General features: G+C 46.0%; 1 protein-coding gene across 3 annotated transcripts in view; it reads left to right on the top strand.

Moving 5' to 3' along the window:
* TTC28 (tetratricopeptide repeat domain 28) overlaps positions 1-20,047 on the top strand; it is a 502,210-nt gene that overhangs the window by 367,155 nt on the left and 115,008 nt on the right. For all 3 annotated transcript variants that reach the window (XM_058656472.1, XM_058656471.1, XM_058656473.1), the window contains one exon: positions 2,677-3,184. In XM_058656472.1, the coding sequence (XP_058512455.1) occupies positions 2,677-3,184 (508 nt within the window). The remainder of the gene's footprint in view (positions 1-2,676; positions 3,185-20,047) is intronic.

Here is a 20,047-nt window from a genome sequence, read left to right as displayed (position 1 = left end):
TTTACTCAGGGCATTCTCATGCTTGACTTCACCTGAACCCAGGCCAGGTTCTGTAAGCACACACAGTAGCAGTATCAGCATTGACTCACAAATAAGGCTGGCAAGACGAAGAAGCAAAATGGCTTACTAGGATTGCACAGCCAGAGCTTCTAACTCCAAATCCTGTTCTACTTTTCAACATGCCTCTTTCGTTTCAGAGGCTATGATGTGTTCTCCACATAGAGGCTGGTCTCCCAGGACCCTCGCCAGGGAGCATCCCAGCCTGACAGCACTTCCTGCTGACTGGAGGAGGCCAGGAAAGGGCTAATGTAGCGTCCTTCCCTTCCTCCAAACCTTACAGGGCAAATACCCAACTATTTCCCTTCCTCGTGTTCAGAAAGTTTTGGTCCGCCATCTCCCCGACCCCATTGGCATTTAGACACACGAAGAATCAGAACCAGAAGATCCCAGAGCTGTGATTTGGAGTTGTCATAAAACAGAAGTTGCTGAGAACAGTGATGCCTGGGTTATTGTGCTTGCCTGGAGCCTTCTACAGCCATACCCGTGCAGTGTTCAAGGGCTCACTGCCTCCAACCACACCTACCAGTTAGAGCTATCTAGTAAACTATTTACATTCCTACACATTTTGACAAGGGCTCATGATTGTGTTTGAAAACTCTGAGTTTCTGGCTTGCTGCTGGAGCCTTGACATACCTGTCTGGGAAGACGAGGTCAAGAGAAGTGAAACGGGTGAAGATCTTGGAGCTGGTCAAGGGTGGCGCTCCAGTTTTGAACCAGGTGTGACTGTTTTAAGCCACACAAGGGAAAGTGTGTTCTATCTTGAGGACAGTAAAGGTTTGTAGGTGAAAGACGATGAGGCCCACGTCTTCTCTGCCCAATGCTGGGTAGAGAAGAACCTAAAAGATAAGGTAGGGGAGCCTCCTGAGTCCCTGGGCCTGTCACAAGGAAGGAAAACAATAGGATGTTGGGGTGGGAGGGTGAGCCATAGAAAGTCCCAGGTATAGTGTGCTGGCCCGAAGTCTGAACCTCAGTCCCAAAGAGGCCCTCAAAGCAGGGCCCTTGGTCCTGGCCGTGTCCCAGCAGCACGCTGCTCCCTGACACCATCGCTGTGTTGGCCAGAGTCACACGGCTGCAGCACTGTCACTCAGTGGAGTTGTTTCTGCTCTCTTATCATCAAAGAAACAACCAAAATGCAACTTGCTGCTATTTATCTACTCCCTGCTTTTGCTTTCTAAATCAATTTTTTTGTTGTTTGGAACATCTGTGAAATGATCAAAGCAACTTAAGACAGTGTGGAACATTTTGCAGATACAGCCTTTTCAAGCACGGTGAAAATGATCTCGGTCGTTTTGATCAAGAAGTGCTATTTCACAGGCAAAGAAAGAGTAGTGTAGCAAATCCCCAATCTCCATGAAATATTAATAGCAGCATTCAGAAGCACGCAGTCATAGAGCACATCTCATCTAGAAGCGCCCCACTACAGGAGGGGCAGCACCCCTCCTTGTCATTTCCTAGCTGGAGGGCCCGGGGAGGAAGACTCGCCCTCTTGTGACATAACACACCCTTCATGCTGTGAAGAAGGGACATCATGAAGAAAGGGGCGAGGGGGCTGGTGGGCTCTAGTTATAGATAACAAAGGGAGAGAAGGCCCGGCAAACTTCCAACTCTTAGAATAAAAAGAAAGCAGAAACAAACCAGCTTTAACTTCCCTTGTGTGTTCTCTGCAAAGGAGTTGGACATGAAAACCTCGAGTCTAACCCCCCTCCCCTGTGTACTTGTTGAGATTCTAGTAACTGTGTTCACATCCCCTTTGTGTTCTCGGTTGTCCTTTCGTGGTTAACTCTACGGACATAGACTCACTTTCATTCAAACCTGCAGGACACAAAGGAATGGAATCATTTTGTGGATAAGAAATGGCCAAGTGGTTTACCAATATAAAGGGGCAGGAAAGATAGCATCCTTCCACAAAGAGATGCTGGGTTGGAAGAGCTGCCAGGTAAAAAGAGCAGAGTGTGAAGAGTCTGGGTGAGCCGGGACTGGGAGGGGGCAGACGTGAGGCTGACGGAAGCCTGATGGAGGCCACCCCATTCAGAAGCACAGGCTGTAACCCACCCACTGTCAGGCTGGAGACCCATGTCCCTGGAAACCTGCTGAAGTAGCCCACACCTGTGAAATCACATTGAAGGAACAAAGGCAAGAGAACCGTAATCTCCTATGGGTCTTGGGTCAGTCCCTTACCGTTAGTGTATCCATCTGCTTAGGAAGAGGATGAGGAGAATCAGGCATGGATTTCTCCTGCAACTGTCCTGTGTCTATCACATGAAACAATGAGTTTCGGTTTTCTTTTAACATTCTCTTGGGTCACAGAGGTTAATAGGTAGTAACAGAGACATAATGCCATAGCAAACATTGGAAAGTTTGATAAATCTTTAAGACGAATATATGGAATACAAACTGTTTCCATGAGATAAGGTCTAGAAAGCCGGTGGTTAAATTGTTGTGTTTTGTTGGGGGTGGGGGTTGCTGTTGAGTGTGTTGTTTATCTGTTCCTCTTAGGTCTGTGGACCACTGATAGAAATGCCAGTAGGAACCGGATTGATAGAGGCCAAGTCTGTGAAACGAACTGTGCTGAGACAAAACAGAGGCATTCTCTGATGTTCTTTCATTTCTCTGCAGGCAGCTTCGTCAGCCCTGAGCAGTCTGGGCCATGTGTACACAGCCATTGGAGACTACCCCAACGCCCTGGCCAGTCACAAACAGTGTGTGCTTCTCGCCAAGCAGTCCAAAGACGAACTCTCTGAAGCCCGAGAGCTTGGCAACATGGGAGCTGTGTACATTGCCATGGGTGACTTTGAGAATGCCGTGCAGTGCCACGAGCAACATCTGAAGATAGCGAAGGACCTGGGAAACAAGAGAGAGGAGGCCCGGGCCTACAGCAACCTGGGGAGTGCCTATCACTACCGGAGGAACTTTGACAAGGCCATGTCCTACCACAACTACGTGCTGGAGCTGGCGCAGGAGTTGATGGAGAAGGCTATTGAGATGCGGGCCTACGCTGGCCTAGGCCACGCTGCCAGGTGCATGCAGGATTTGGAAAGGGCCAAACAGTACCACGAGCAGCAGCTAAGCATCGCCGAGGATCTCAAAGACCGCGCTGCAGAGGGGCGAGCGTCATCCAATCTAGGTAAGCAAAAGCTTGCTTGCAAGGTGCCGCATCAGTGCCATGGGCTGGAGGCAGCCAAAGTGGACCTCTGGCTTTTGTAGGAATCTGTGTGCTTGCATTCAAAAGATCTCATTCTCTGTGTCACGTCTTTCCTTCAGATAAATTTGTGTGGACTGCTGTAAACCACACAGTCCTTGAAGGATTACCCACCACTCTGAAATGCTAGGAAAACAAACCACTTCAGCCTTCTAATCCATCTAATGGAGAATAGGCAGGCTTGCCTAATTACAGAGAAGAGGAATGAAAAGATGGCAAAAAAAAATACCCTATGTGTGACCTAAATGAAAGAGAAGTGACTAAGAATTACCAGTGAGAGGAAGTCTGAGGGGAGTTTTCCTTACAAGGATCTCTTTAGCTGGAGAATTTCTTCCCCGGAGAGATCTTAATTTTCCTCAAAATCTTATCAAATAGTGTCAGCTTTTGTACAAAGGTACAATTGTTTTTATAAAGAATCTTTTTAACTTTTTCAGTCACTCTTGATCGTACTTGGTTGCAATTGAGACCCGTAGTAGTAAGAGATAAATAACTGCTAACCGGCTACTTTTTAGAAGACGCTGTTATTTTGTCTTTGTATCCTAACGTTATTCATGTGGGCATGAAATAATCAGAAGGTACAGATGTGTCTGGAAGTATGAGCTGAGCTCATTCCTGTGCCCATGGGGTTCAGGGTGGGGAAGGAACACGGGGAAGAAGAGCCTGCTGGTTTGGGGTGCAGAAGGTCAAACCACTTGTATTACCTTACCAAACCAGGGCATTCCCCTCCCTGTTTTTTGTTTGTTTGTTTGTGTGTTTGTCATGTTAGCACCAACCTCCCTCTCCTCTTCTTAAAGAGTCGTTAGAGAAAGTCTTGCACATTCTTAGAGACGGCTCTGAAGAAGGGCTTGAGATCAGAATGATAGTCCAGCAGTCCGAGCAAGGACCATAGATGTAAGCGTTACACCGTATATGCCTTCAACAGGTGACCAGCGCTTACTGAATCCTTACTACACGCCTCATCCTGGGGTAGTTGTTGAATGGGAAAGGAAGTTTTAAAAAAGAAAACGCCCTTGCCTTCAAAGAGCTTATCGTTAACTTGTGAAAATATGATGAACAGTTAAGACAGCAACAGCCTTCCTTCCTGCTTCACAGTGCTAATGATGTTGTGCTATCATGGAATCTCCAGGAGGGGAGAGACTCTAAGGAAAGAGGAGCTTGGAACGTTTCCTGGAGAGGTTAAGTGAGGAGTAAGTGCAGTTTTCCCAGGAACAGGATATCTTTAAGGATGACAAGGGACAGATAAGGAGCTGCAGCAGGTCGGCTCCATCTCAGGGATGGTGGCATGATGATACCCTGAGGAATGTGCTGGAAGATCAGTCCGAGAATCAGGCAAGTGATACACCAGTGAACAGGAACTTGTGAAGGTTCTGCAATGTAGGCGTCAGGAAATACAGAGTAGTCAGCTGGAGGGAAGAGAGGGCATGGGACTTGCGGTTTAGAAAATTCAGTTTGTTTAGATTTTAATTTTCCTCTTATGTCAATCTTGATTAGCTGTGTTTTTCAAAAACCTTGTTTATTTCATCTAAGTTGTTGAATTTATTGGCCTAAAATTGTTTATACTATTCCCTTATTATGTTTATAGGATATATATCACCCTCTTTCATTCTTGGGGAAAAAAATGATATTGGTAGCTTGTGTTTTATACTATGCTTCCCCTTCCTGCCAGTTTTCCTAAATAGAGCGATTCTAATTCCCAGCTCATTTTCTTTCTGATCTTTTTATCTTTGTCTTCTACTTCCTTGGGACGCTCTTCGTGACTACTTGAGGTTGACTCTTAGAGCATTAATCATAGAATATTTCTTTTTTTTTTTTTAAAGCATGTGTTGTATGAGAGACGTAGTGACAGAAGGAGGGAGAGAAAAGGAGGGGGAAGAGGGAAAAACAGAGAAGAGAGAGCCTGTACTTCCTGATGATCCGAGTGTCTACAGTGATTGAGACCGGGCTGAGGCCAAAGCTCTCCCATGTGGGTGGCAGGAATCCAGTGACTTGCATTCTGACTGCTGCCTCACAGCCTCCTGAGCAGCAGGAAGCTGTTGACAAGATATGGAGCCGGGAATCAAACCCAGTTATTTCAACGTAGGTTGTGTTCGTCTTAACCGCTAGGCTAAATGCCTGCTAACCTTTTCTTTCCTAACAGAAGAGTTAAACATACGAAATTTCCTCTAAATACTGCTTTACTTAAGTCCTATAATTTTTTATTGCACTGGACCCTTGCCCTACCGACACAAACAAAAGTTTCGATTACCTGAAATCAATTGTGATCTGATAATATTAATATTTATTTTGACTGTTTCAGAGGAGAAAGATCCATTGTTGTTGGGCTCTTACTATGCCTGATCTGTAGGTTGAACTCTATCACAAGTCTAGATTATGCGTGTAATATAATAAAAAAGACATCCGTACTCCTGGTGATGCTTTATTACAGCGAAAAGACACAGAATGAAGTCACAATCAAAGGAGCGGGCACTTGGAGCAGAGTCCAGGAGACACAAAGCTTCCAGTCGTCCTCTTCCTGGGGAGGCAGGGACTGCCGGTTCTTTCAAGCAGTGCTGTGTGACATCCAGAGATTAACTGGACCTTGCTTATGTAGTGGTAGCTGGCCACTTGCAGAGGGGGGTCTTCATTTCCAGCCACCACCCCTCACTGCCCTGGAGTCTGAGCAGGTGATATGCATCCCCGAGCTGCCAAGATCAGTCTGTTTGCACAGACAGGCATGGCCAGGGTCCTTGGATCTCAGGCAGATGGCTCCAATGGCTTTGCTGAGAATGAAAAAGTCCAGGCTTCCCTTGGGGGTCTGGCTAATGCTTCACTGTACAAGATCTGTCTTGTATCTGTTAGTCCTAAAGTTTGTGCATGATTCTTTTCATGTAGCATTCAGTTCTTGTGCTAAGATTTGCTTGTTGATTCACTGCATGTACTTTCCCATTTACGTAGCTGAGCCTGGTAATGACCGCTGCTCTTAAAGCCTGGTCTGCTGAAGCTCAGTGGGTTATCTTGGAGCTAGAGTTAGTCGATTGACCACCATGTTTTACTTGTTGCCACAGCTTGATTGAGATATAATTCTCTCTTTCTCTCTCTCTCTCTCTCTCTCTCTCTCTCTCTCTCTCTCTCTCTCTCATTCTCTCTCTCTCTCTCTCACATACACACACAATTTAAAGTCTTTAGTCCAATTCAGTGTCTTTTTTTGTAATATAGTCACAGATTTATACATTGCCTTTTAAGTGTGAGCCATTTTTTAATGTTTCTGTATGTCTGGTGACATGGGATGATACCTGGGTGTTGTGAATGATATTTTACAGAAACACTGGATTCTGATACATTTCTCTTATTAGTGTTGATTTATTGTTGGTGGTAGTGTCATTTTACCAGTCTGTTAACCTGGCTGAATTCAAGTCTCATATTCCATTTTCCCTGTCTTACCACTGGATAGTAGATGTAAATCTCTATTTGGGTCTTTAAAAAAAAACCATTACTTACTTGAAAGGCAGAGAGAAGAGAGAATCTTCCACCCACTGATTCATTCCCCAAATATCTACAATAGCTGGAGCTGAGCCAGGCTGAGCCAGGAGCTTCTTCCAGGTCTGCCATGCGGATGCAGGGGTCCACACACCTGGAGCATCTTCTGCTGCTTTTCCGGTCACATCAAGAGGGAGCTGTATTGTAAGTAGGGCAGCTGGGACACAAGCCAGCACCCATATGGGATGTCAACAGTGCAGACGGAGGCAAATCTGCTGCTCCACCACGCTGGCCTCCTCTGTTTGGGTTTTCTAACTTTAACTGAGATGTTCAGATTCTGCCTTGCACAGGGTCAGAGAGAGTCAGGTAGAGTTTATACTCAAAACCCCAGACTCCTCACTGTGGCTCTCTCTAGAACAATGCTGCAGTTTTAGCCGCACCATATGGTACTGCTTCCAGCATGCACTTTGGCAAAAATAAGTAAGTACAATTTAAAAAATTAAAATAGCAGAAATAGCTCCCAGCGTTTGAAAAAATGTGAAACTTGCCTTCCAAGCTTTCTGCACCTGTGTCCAGCTATGGTTGCTTCTCTCCAGCTCCTCTGGTGGGGCTCCTGACCACCTCATGCCCCCAAAAGAGGATAGAGCTATCTGAAGGAGACCCATCTAAAAGGAGGTGCTGACCCCTCTCTCACTTGAAGCTGAAGTTCCTTGAAGTTGTTTTGAGCCCGTTGCAGTTGGATTGGCACCTTGGCCCTAACAGAGGCTGACAGTTATTAACAGGGATCTCCTGGCTAAGCGGTCACCAACAGCTCCAAGTCCCTCTGCCCAGTTCCCTTCGACACACTCAGCTCTCTGGACCATGGTGAGCCACCACTATCCTGCTGCTCATCTTCCTGATTCTCTTTCTGCATCTTCTTCACTGGCTTTTCTTGCTTCCTTTTAAAACAAAATGACCAATTTTTTGAAAATTGTAAAAGTGTGCTTGATTTTGCCAAACATTCTGAGAATACAAGCACGTCTAAATAGTAACAGCTTGGTTAGAATCTTTCCACTCCTTTCAGTCATGTACACACTCACACACAGAAATACACACGTGTGTACACAGACTGCTCATTTCTAAAATTTATGTTTTACACACCCACACACATCATTTGCAGCTACTTTTTCATTCTGCCTTCTTTCTTCAGCTTCTCATTGTGTCATTATTCAGATACCCCTCACTGTGGTTAATGGTTTCTTTCTATTGTATTACTACTCATTAGGTGTGAGTTCTTGAATTGTTTTGATTCATATGTATGTATATATATATATATATATTAAAAGCTCTGTCTTTCCTATATACATATGCACATGTACATATACATACATGAAAAGCATAGAGACAGAGACCAAGATCTTTCATCTCCCATTTCACTCTCCCAAATGCCCACAACAATCAAAGCTGGGCCCTGCTCAAACCCGGAAACCCCAACCTCCATTTTGGTTTTCCACACTGCCATGAAGGGCAGGGACTTAAGTCCTTGAGCCATCACCTGTTGTCTCGGAGGGTGCACATTTACAGGAAGCTAGAATGGGAAGCAGGGGTGGGACTTGAATCCGCGTGCTCTGAGATGGGGTGTGGGCACTTCAAGTAGCAACAAAACCAGCTTACCACTCCCTGCTCCTCTTGCTCCTTTTCTATTCTTTCTCTGTGTATCTGGCCTTGTCAATCTGTGACTGTTGCCTTGGCACACAGTGTTTGTAAAACCGTGCCTACCAACACTGACCACCTTTGCTGCCTGAGCATCGTTGTCAACGCTTCCGACAGCCCCGTGGACATTCCGTCTGTGTTTCATGCTCTTGTGTCCAAGTGACTGCATGCAAACTGTTCCTCTTGGCTTCCTAATTCTGTTGATGACTGCCCCACTGTTGCAGTTCTCTATGTTAGTTGGAACGAATCGCCTTCCATTTAGTGACCTGAAGCAACAGATTTGTGCTCTTACCCTCTTGAGCTCTGCAGTGTAAAATCTTCCTTTTCGTGCTGAGGGCATTGCTCCAATCTCTGCGTCTGTCATCACATCACTGATTCTATTCCTGACTTATGGATCCCTCCCATCAGGCCCCACGGTCCAGCATGATCTTCCTACCTCAATTTCCTTAATGTAACCACACCTGCAAATTTCTTTTCCCTGTGTAAAGTGACAGTTACAACTTCCAGCTTGTCCTACCATCCCCACCGAGAACTTACTCTAAAGCCAGTACTGGTTGTTTATTTTCTGGATGACTCCCAAGTTGATGGCCATTAAATAAATATTTGCATAAAGAACCTTCCCTCTCGCTGTCCCATCCTCGTTGCCATCTGTTGCATCAGCCTACTGGTTGGGTTGACCTCACCGCCAATCCCAGCCTCCAGGGCCTACTCCAACTCACGTATCAGAATTAGGCTCATCCAACTCCAGTAATCTGGCCACTGTCCCCATGCAACTCCCCCAGAGTGTATTTCCTTCAGCTGTTTCTTTTGCCTAGAATGCCTAACTTGTTCATCTAGGGTTTACCCATCTTTTAAGGATTGTTCCAAATGCCACTCATTGCTTGAAGCCTCTCTTGATAGCATGATACCTGCTTCCTTTGTCTGAACACTATTAACACTTTTACCCCATCTCTTGCTACAAGTTATATTTTTTAGACTGTTAAAACTATCTCTTCCGCATGAGAGTTCCTTGCAAATATGTGCTACATTCTGTAATGTAATATCTGTGAGTATTACCCCTTACACAAGTAGATATCCACTAAAATATTTGTGGTGGTTAGACTGAGCAAGCCATAGCGTATGCCAAGATGTTGTGCCTAGGTGATTGGAAGCAGAAGGAAAGCTGTGGAAAGGGAATTACTGTAGGGGGAACAGGAGAAGTTGGATTTTGAGCACTCCCATTCACTTAAAGTGACAGGAGAGAATAGAACTGGAAATGAGTATTCAGATGACATAATCCTGGTAACATCTGTGAACACAAGGAAGGAAAACCAAGCCGGGGAGACTGTGTCAAGCTCACAAAGCACAGAAGGTAGCCGGGTGAACCCTGGCAAGAAAACAGCTTCATGATCCGAGAGATGGGAACGTTTGGTACAGTGGTTAAGACACCTTGGAGGATGCCTACATCCCATTTTAGAGGGCCTGGGTTCAAGTCCTGACTCTCCTGATCCCAGGTTCCTACTCCTGCTCGGCCTGGGAAGCAGCATATGTTGGTTCAGTTACGTGGGTCCCTGCCACCCACATGGAAGACCCAACTTGACCTTGGGTATCCTGCCTTCACCCTGGCCCAGACCTGGCTTCTGCAGACATTTGGGAAGTGAACTAGTGGATGGAAGATATCTCTCTCTCTCTCTCTCTCTCTCTCTCTCTCTCTCTCTCTCTTCCTTTCTGCCTTTCAAATAAATAAGTAAATAAATACATTTTTTAAAGGATGTGGAGGGCATAACACTTATCTTAGAGAAGCAGGGAAGATGAGATTTGAATTACCTGGAAGGGTCTGTGAACAATAGAAGACCCTGTATAGGTCTGATGAAACTTGTGGAGATTGAGAAAAAGACAGAGAGAGAGGAGAGAGATTGGCCTGTCCTTTTTGGGTCAGCATGCACTGACACATTTTATCCACCATAGAACAAACAGCAATGGTTTAAGCTCCTCAGATTTCTGAAGAACAACAAGGAATAGCTTAGCTTTATTTTCTAAGCAAGTCTTCTGTGTGAAGTCAATGTTAATATCAATTTTGGCTCAAAAAGTGTCCACGTTTTCCTTTATGTTCAAAGCAGCTCTAGTTGCCAGCCAGGATCTCTGCCTCTGGTTTCTCAGTGTCCTTTGTGGTTCTAGTTTAGACAGCTTGGAATGGAATCTCAGAGGTGCTCCTGAGAGTCTCACGCCTCACCTGGGAACTGGGCAGTCCTACCTGTCTTCTCACTTTGGAGTAAACCATGGTTAGCAAAGAGAGGAGGGAGCCGTGAGAAGGAAGGATCGGCTTCTCCTCACCCTCTCCCCACCATGCTGATGAAGGTGAACACCTGGTTTGACCCCGTGCCCCAGGCATGGTGGGACACTCGGCAGGAGCCGCTGCCCACATGCATCAGCCGCAGGCCTGGCTGTGCTGGTCCAGTGCGAAAGGTGGTAAGTGCTTGCCATGAAGTCCCAGGTTGGAGACGTCCTGAGCCACATCTGGAAAACGACTCCCTGGCCCTTTGTAGTCAGACAGACCAGAAAGCAGCAAGTGTGGACAGGAAAGGGGAATGAGACTCCTGTTCACTAACTCATCTGTTCACTTACCCTTTCGCTCAGCAAATACGTGTTGGACATCACACAACAGGCTCTGTGCACTGCGTTTACTGAATAAAGCCCACACCTTTCCTGCCACTGTGGGGCTTACGGTTTTCCACTTAATGAGTGACTGTGGAAACCTGCTCTGTCCCACGTGTTTATATTCATTTTCATATTAATCCATCCCACAAACCTCTGAAGTTGAGAAGAGCGATTGATTTTAAAACATGAAAAAAACATCAAGGCCTTGGTAGTGTCATGAGATTTATAGCATAAAAGGCTCTTTAAGATCTCTTAAAATTATACCTGGACTCTTTTTTGTCTGTATTCTCAGAGCATCCTGGGAGTCCCAGGTGGAGTAGAAGTTAGCCGGCTACGTGATCGATGGACATCAGATCTCTTACGGCAGTTTCAGCTGATGGTCTCCAAAATGTAGTCTCTCACCTGTTTTCATCCTTAAAAATTAAGTTCTGGCAATCTGAGTCAGAAAATTCTGAATTTCCAAGGCCAAGTAGAATGATGTTAATTGACATTTCATATTGTCTAGATAACATACACGTATTGTCCCATAGTTAGATATTGTTTTTGAATCAATTTCATGAAGTAGCCCATTGCTGTGAATACACCTAGAACTTTTTATCCTAAAGATTCTTGTAGTAAACCACTTTTCTAGGAGAACATCTTTTGTAACGTAGTAATCACTCTCATTATTTCACATTTCAGTTCTTGTATGTTGAGTTTTTCTTTAAGTAGAAAGATAGACCTAACTTTATAGGTAAAATAGTTAAAACTGTGGGTAGTAATTAAATTACACTAATTGGATGTTCTCCCTTGGAAATTCTCAGGTAATGATACATGGGGCCATATTCTAAGCAATCCGGTAGACCTGGGAGACCTCGCGTGGAAGTTCTACACACAGCAACGGGAGTCGCTGATGCTTGTGTTTTATAAGACATGCGAGTCCTCCCAGTAACCCTGAGAGGGAGGCCATTATCAGGCTGTTTGACAATCCAGAGAGCTGGTAGAGTCCCCGTGACTCAGCTAAGACCCCAGAATCCGCAGACAGGGAGCCTGAACAAAGCTTTAGGTCTCAGGTTCCACATCCACAGATCTTTGTGTTGGAGAACAGTCCCATTGCAATGGTGCATCTTTGTGGGAGCCATGTTAGGATTACCTTGGCCAGGGATGGAAGCTAAGAATGTTCCTTCTCCCTCCGTACCCCTACCCACAGGATGATCAGGGAAGCACTCCCAGAAGGGTTATGGGTTGCGTTGTGGTGCTGGTGCCTAAGCATCCCAAGAGGAGTCCAGCCACCCTCAGGCAGGAGGGCATGTCACTCCCGGAGAAGAGTTTCTGGTTGATTACTCACACCAAGCTGGGCGCCTCCTTATAAAGTTACATCTGCCACAGGCATGAAAGTCTAGTCACTGACCCAAGGTCTGAGAGCTTTTGAGCAGCAGGGACAGGATTCAGACTCAGATCTGCAGACCATCTTCCACTGCAGGCCCGAGGTCCCTCGACAACCTGCATACTCCCTGCCCAGTGAGTGGCTCTGCTGCTGGGGAAGCGTGAACAAGACTAGGCAGATGGCCCCACGTCTAATAATAAAACCTCTGGTTTTCCTCGAAAAGCGAAAATACAGATACAAAAAAAAAAGTAAAGAAAAGAAAAGTATGTTCCAAGCTCTGAGACATATTTTTCTAGACATGTCAAAGAGTGGAGCAAGGTGTCCTTTCCCTGCCAGGGAGGAGACGTGAGGAGTGGGGAGATTCTCTGAGTACCAGAGGACCGCAGAAGATGATTCAGACCCTCATTAAGGTGATGACACGCACATCCTGCGCCAGGCCCACACCTATCAGTGCCTAATAAATATTAATAATATTTATTTGCTCCTTTAGGTTAAGATTTGTCACCCTGCTTGTCTAGACACTGCTATTTAAAAGGAGGCCATGATTTGCTTACAGATACAGAGCGTCTGTAAACACGCGAGCAGAGAGGCAGACGGGGCAGTAAATCTTGGTCGGCACGGCCCCTGGACCGCGGCAAGAGAGGCTGCAAAGCTGTTGTTGGAATAATGAAGTGGATGCTGGCTGGCAGGTCCCGCAGTTGCGTCTCCAGCAGGCAGAGTCTAGCAGTAAATTAGCTTATGTTTCAGCTTGGCAGTTGGCACTTGGTTCATTTGTAGATGCTAATTGTAATCTGATGTTATCAGCAGCAGGTAATTGAAATGGGCTTGATGAATTACTTAATTTCTTTTAATAGCTGAGTCTTCAAGAACTGAATAAAGAAGATAAGGTGATGAGGAGGAAAAACACAACAGCTCTATCTTTCTAATTAGTGCTTGGAGGTTTTTCCTTCTTTACACAAATGATTATGAACATGTGAGGCTGAATAGGTTTATGAGTCAAAAGCCCCCACAGGGGCACTTCCCATTAGGCAGCCGGGTCCTGAGCATTGATAACACTTCTGTTGGGACTTGGGAGAAATCACCTGGGAGAACATGAACTTGGCTTCCCAGGCTTAGGTGGGCCCTGCCTCCTGGGGTCCTGCCATTCCTTCAGTACCTGCTTTCCATGGCCCTTTTGCACGGACAAGCAGTGCTTGGCATCCTGTAGTGAGCACGGGGACCTTGCAGTGGTGTTAGTCCTTGGCTCCTGCCACCCACGCCCTGGCACCAGCACCTGTCACACCTGCTTGTCCCCGAGTCTTTCCATCTGCAGCATCTCCTGTGTAGCTCTTTGTTTTACAGGCAGGTAATGAGTGCAGATGTGACCTGGGTCCTGCCATCTGTGCTGGACACTGCAAGTAAGACCTATGCCATGAGACTGCCCTGAACTCTGGGTGTCTTCTAGAAGCATTCAGCTATGCCTGCCATCTCAGATCCATTCCTTGAGTAGTCTGTCTAGTTTGAGGTGACTTTGGAGGAATTTTCTTTTTTTTTTTTTTTTTAAGATTTATTTATTTTTATTGCAAAGTCAGATATACAGACAGGAGGAGAGGAAGATCTTCTGTCTTCTGATTCACTCCCCAAGTGGCCACAATGGCCAGAACTGAGCTGATCCGAAGCCAGGAGTCAGGAGCCTCTTCTGGGTCTCCCACGTGGGTGCAGGGTCCCAAGGCTTTGGCTGTCCTTGACTGCTTTCCCAGGCCATAAGCAGGGAGCTGGATAGGAAGTGGGGCCACCAGGATTAGAACCTGCGCCTATATGGGATCCCAACACGTTCAAGGAGTTTAGCTGCTAGGCCACTGTGCCGGGACCTAGAGGAATTTTCTTTTGCCTGAGTGTTGTTGTTGTTCTTGTTGTTTTACTCAAAATAACGACAAAATGCAGAACGTTAGAATCAGTTTCTTTAGGCACCTGGCTGTGATGCAGCAGGCGGTTGTGAAGCTCACCTTGAAGTCCTGCTCCCTGGAGAGGTGGCTGTGAAGGAGCTCAGCGGGGGAGGGTGAAGAGTCCGGGTCTCCAGGCCAGGACTGGGAGAAATAACCTGTAATAATATCTGCCTTGTGACTTGAGTGCTGCTCACACAGCTGTCCTTGTTTCGGGAACATTTGTCGAGCTAGATGCTTTGGGTTTTATGCCCTCCTGACTCCTCAAGGGTGTTGTAAGAGATGTGCGGGGAGGGGATTAAACGGCAAGTGTATGTTGGTGCCAAGCAGTTTGGAGCCCACACATACAAGGGCCCTTCAAAAATGAGCTCAAAAAATGCACATTATGGAAAACACTCACTGCACATGGATTCTCAGAATATTTTTGCACCAAAATAAACATCTTGTAACTCTGGTTGTTTTTTTTTTTTTTTCTGCACAATGTTTCCAATGCAGTCGTCATACTTTCAGGAAATATTTATTTATTTATTTAAGAGTCAGAGTTTCAGAGAAGGAAGGAAAAACAAAGATCTTCTATCCGCTGGTTCATTTTCCCCAGAGGACTGCTGGGCCAGGCTGAAGCTGGGACATTCATCCAATTCTCCCACATGGCTTCAGGGCCCCACCTGTCCCATTGGTAGAGAACTGGATTGGAAGTGGATCAGCTGGAACATGGACCAGTGCCCCTAGTGGGATGCCAGAGTCAGAAACTGCCACGATGCTGGCCTCAGAAGATTTTCTTATTTTATATTTTATTTGTTTTAGTTAATTTGCTTTTATTGGAAAGGCAGATATACAGAGAGATGTAGTTACAGAGAGAAAGATCTTCCATCCTTTGGTTTACTCCCCAAGCAGCCATGATGATTGCAACTGAGCCGATCCAGAGCCAGGAGCCAGGAGCCAGGAGCTTATTCCAGGTCTCCCACATGCATGCAGGGTCCCAAGGCTTTGGGCCATCCTTGACTGTTTTCCCAGGCCACAAGCAGAGAGCTGGAAGGGAAGTAGAGCAGCCAGGTTAAGAACTGGCGCCCATATGGGACCCTATGTATACAAGACGAGGACTTTAGCCACTAGGCTACCATGCCAGGCCCTCTTATTTTACTTTTAAAAAATACTTCTTTATTTGAAAGGATGAGTTACTTAGAGAGATACCGAGAAAGAAAAAAATTTTTCTTTTTTTTTTCTATCCATTGATTCATTCCATAAATGGGCACAGTAGTCAGGGCTGAACCCAAGCCAAAGTCAGGAGCCAAGGGTTTCATCCAGGTCTCCCCAGTGGATTCAGACCCCCGAGCACTGCTCCCAGGCACATAAGCAGGGAGCTGGATGGAAGGCATAGCAGCCAAGAATCAAACCAGCGCCCATATGGGGTCCAAGTGTTGCAGCAGGTGTGATCTGGTTAACTAGATGCGCCACAGCGCCAGCCAAGATAAGATTACTTTTAAAACTACATTGTATTTTGGGGGCAGGGTAGATTGGAATGGTATTCTTTTATTTTCTTTTGACTATAAATAATACTGTATGTGTCATAGGGCATAATATGGTATTTGGTTTATGTATATGTTGTAGAGGGAACAGTCAGGCTGACCAACAAACCCATCACCTTAGCTACTGTCATTGTTTGGCGCTGAGAACATTTTAGCAGTTTTGAAGTATTTAATACATACTGGCCACAATGCTGTGTGACGGGTCACTAAAATTTCTTCCTTTATCCCTCCTTACAGACCTTATAGCATTTGATGGACGTCTTCCCTTTGTCCACACCTACCCTCATCCCTTACCAAACATCCTTCTACACTGCTCATGCGAGTTCTACTCCTAAGTTTTCACCTGTAAGTGAAGCCGAGCTGTATTCGTCTTTCTGTGCTTGACTGATTCCACTTAGCAAAGTACCCTCCAGATCCATCTGTGTCATCATCTCACGTGGCAGAACTTCCTCAGTGTCATTCATACGTACCACGTTTTGTATCTGCGCTTGGAGCCACATGTAGCCTCAGGCTGCTGCAGTGTCTTGGCCGCCGGACTCAGTGGTGAGGCCTGGGAATGCAGAGAGCTCCTCAACACACTGGTCCTGTTCACATCCACGGCTTTCACCCATTGACACACCAGCTACCCAAGCCCAGATGTGTCTGCCTTCTGACACAGCTCTGTGCTCCTGCCTCCTGTGGAGCTTTGTCTGCCTCTCATAGACCTTCTCCCAAACCTGAGAGTTCCCACTGCTGGTCCGTTTCTCAAAGCGGTAGCCTGATCTGTCTCCTCAGTGCCCTACTCAGGATTGTCAATGTCATCCTGAGATGTCTTCCTCCTTCTCTCACAGCCCAGAGCCAGCTAGTCAAAAGATTGGAGGGTTCTGACTCTGTAAGCAGGTTCTAATGGATCCCAGGGTTCTTTCCTCAACTGCCTTGCCTCTTGGCCTGATCTCCATAGCTTCTTCATTTCCGCAGTGCTGAGTCTTTTTGTTTCTATGCTAAAGATCCTTCACTGGGACTGCATCTGGTATCGGGTGTGGTAGGTAAAGCTGCCACCTATAGCACCAGTATTCGATGTGGGAGCCAGTCCAGTCCTGGTTGTCCCATTTCAGGTCTAGCTCCCTACCATCGCACCCAGGAAAGCAGCAGAAGATGAGCCAAGTGCTTGCCAACCATATGGGAGACCCAGAAGGTGCCCCTGGCTCCTGCACTAGTCACTGCAGCCATTTAGGGAGTCAGTGTGTGGAAATAACAGATATTCTCTCTATCTCTCTCTCTCTCTTAAAAGCATTAAAAAAAAAAAAAAAAAGATCCTTTAGTAGCTCCTTACTGTCTTCAGGACTTCAGGATGAAATCAAAATCTTTGGCCCTGTATGTATCCTTCTCAACAGCCTTCAGCATCCCACAGGTGTTTCTTGAACACCTGTCACATGCCAAAAACTGTGCAGTGATTGGTGGACAAAACACTCAGTGTTCTCCAAACATCTGGCCTTTTTCATTCCATTCATGCCATTGACTCTGCTCTGAATGTCTGTGCATTCTTATTCTCTCACAAAGTGGCCGAAGGTCAGGTTACTCGGAGGTCTTCTGCACTCTCGTAGATTTAGCATTCATCTCTGTGTTCCACTGACATTCCATACATGACACTTAATTAACTATTATCATTGTTTTCTTACTAGATCAGAGGCTCCAAGAATGGGGGAAGATGCGCATCTTAGGTTTTGTGTCCTGGTTACCAAGTGTCTAGCACTTGGCTCACAGTGGATGTGTTTTAGTCCCTTCCCTGCTGCTATGACAAAGTACCACAGACGGGGCTAACTATAAACAATAAAAGTTGATGTAGCTCGTGGTTCTGGAGGGTGGGAAGTCCAAGACCAAAGGACTGTGTCTGATGAGGGCTATCTGGCTGAGTCAGATCAGGATGGGAGGGTAAGGGAACATGAGTGAGACAGAGAAAGAGTAGGAGCAAGCAAGTGAACACACGTGTGAAAGGCTCCCTTTTATAACAAAGCCTCTCTTGGAAAACAGCGCTAATATCGTCAGGAGAGTAGAGCGCATGACCTAGACCTCTTAAAAGGCTTCACTTCCCAATAGCACCACAGTGGTAGTTCAGTATCCGCTTTCATTATCAGAGGGGCCATGCCGGCCACAGCAATGGATAAAAGGCCGCTGAGGGCCATGCACCATGAGGAATGCCAAGAACTGATGGCTGGAGTCTGAAGCTCAAGTAATGATCACCTCTTCCCTATTTGCTGTGTTCATCCACCTGTGTCTTGCTCTTGTCAGGCCAGCTAGCATTCCTGCTGCTTCTGCCGCCAGAGCCCAGAGGGACTCGTTTTGGGGCACAGCGGCAATTTCCATAGATTTAATATTGTGCCTTGACATTCTCATCAGTGCAAATGATCTCTAAAATTCTTTACTGCTCTGCAAAGCCAAACTTCTGTGCCTTTCCCTTGGAAACAAAAATGTGTATGGAAACTGGAACTGGATTCCTAAAAGCCTTTGAAATGAACCAAAAATATAATGAGCTTGAGAAATAGCTAAAGCAGCAGGCACTGATTAGGGCTTATGGTACTGTTTTAATTTTACTCCTTGCAGTTAGGAATACTGAATCGAGCAGATTTTTCTTGTTCCTTTGTGCAGTCTTTCCCCCCGTAGCTAAATGAGACAGTCTGATTAGCAGGCTAACTAAATAGTGTATTAACCTCTTTGGATCTTCATCCAAGGGGTTTACAGAGCATGGCTAGAATGAGACCCTTTGTGCAAGTCTGAAGAATCCTAATATTTATGACTTTTGGACAAGAAAATCGCTAGGATATCCCACGGTTTCCTTCTTTTAAGTGCATGAACTTAATAGTCTATTCTGCTCTGTATTTAACATCTAGCCTTAGGAAACCAATGCTGGCTTCCCTTTTCTAGGTATTCAAATAACAGCTTCCTTAGAGAATACATGAAAAGGCCTTTGTCATCTCCCCAGCACACTTTTGAAGTGGCTCGGAAGCCACGGCAATAATGAAAGGAACGACACTTGGTTGAATGCTAATGCTGCACTTCGTGTGGCTTCTCATGCCAATGTTTCATCATTTCACTGAAAAATTCAGAAATATGGGGCTCATTATTTCCATTTAGACATGAAAGAGCCAGAGAGCACGGAGGTGAAGCTGACGGAGATCCTTTACAAAGGTGCGGGAGCACTGGGGCGTGAGCCCAGAGCTGCCTGAACCCTAAGTCCGGGCTCCCCCCGCCCCTCGTGCCACCTCGCTAAGGGAGATGACTGAACCTCCTTAGACAGAGCTCAGAGCTGGCGTTTTTAAGCAGCCAAGACACCGTGAGGTTGTGGCCGGGAAACAACAGCCAGAACGTGTGCTTGTTTTCTTGGCCCAGTCACACTCACCAGAAGCGTGGCTGCTTGGGTACCATAGCCCAGAGGCTCCCCTCTTTTCCTGTGGGAAACCCAGGGGAGACTCAAGTGCTGAAGACTCTGTTCAGCAGAAACAGTTATTTCATGGTGACTTCCAAACAGCAGCTTTCTGCCCAGCACTGTTTTCTGCGTGTTGCTCCAGAAATCCTTCTTGAGGCTTCCTCTGACACAGCAGAAATGCATTTGTTGGATTGGATAGACGCCAGCAGGCGACTTTGATTTGGTGTTGCTGACTCAGCCTGTCCCCACTTGACTTCTAAACAGCTTTGTTTGCTCTGCAAGCAGGCTCTGGGTGTTGAGTAGATTTCATGAAAAGGGTCCTTTCCGCCTTCCTGCAGAAGAGTTAAGTGACTCGGGGAAGTGAAACGCTTTGCATTTTCTAGTAAAAAATTGCATTGGTGCCATTTTAAACTGTTTCCAAGAGCAATTAAAAAGTGAAGCGACTGCTTTGTTGTAATGTGTCCAACATGCTTGTAAAGCAAGCCCCCATCAGGACAGACCCAGTGGCAAAAACAGGAACTGATCTGTGTTCTTGAGCCAGATTGTCAGAGTTGGCCACTTTATTTGAAACAACAGCAATTCTGTAATTGCCTTTCCCCGGTTCAAATGGGGAGGTTCCACCAAATCCATTATCTAATAGCGAATAAAGACAAAAGACAGCTTATAACATGGCCCAGCTGCCGGAGTGCTCTGCAGGGAGATATAATATGCTCGGTGACTCAGTAAGCAGAAGGTAATGGGCTAAAAGTTATCGAGCCCTTCACAACAAGGAGATCTGGAATCGAA

This window comes from Ochotona princeps, chromosome 29 (assembly GCF_030435755.1).
Source record: "Ochotona princeps isolate mOchPri1 chromosome 29, mOchPri1.hap1, whole genome shotgun sequence".
In the NCBI taxonomy this organism is placed as follows: domain Eukaryota; kingdom Metazoa; phylum Chordata; class Mammalia; order Lagomorpha; family Ochotonidae; genus Ochotona; species Ochotona princeps.
This window is presented reverse-complemented; position numbering and strand designations above follow the sequence as displayed.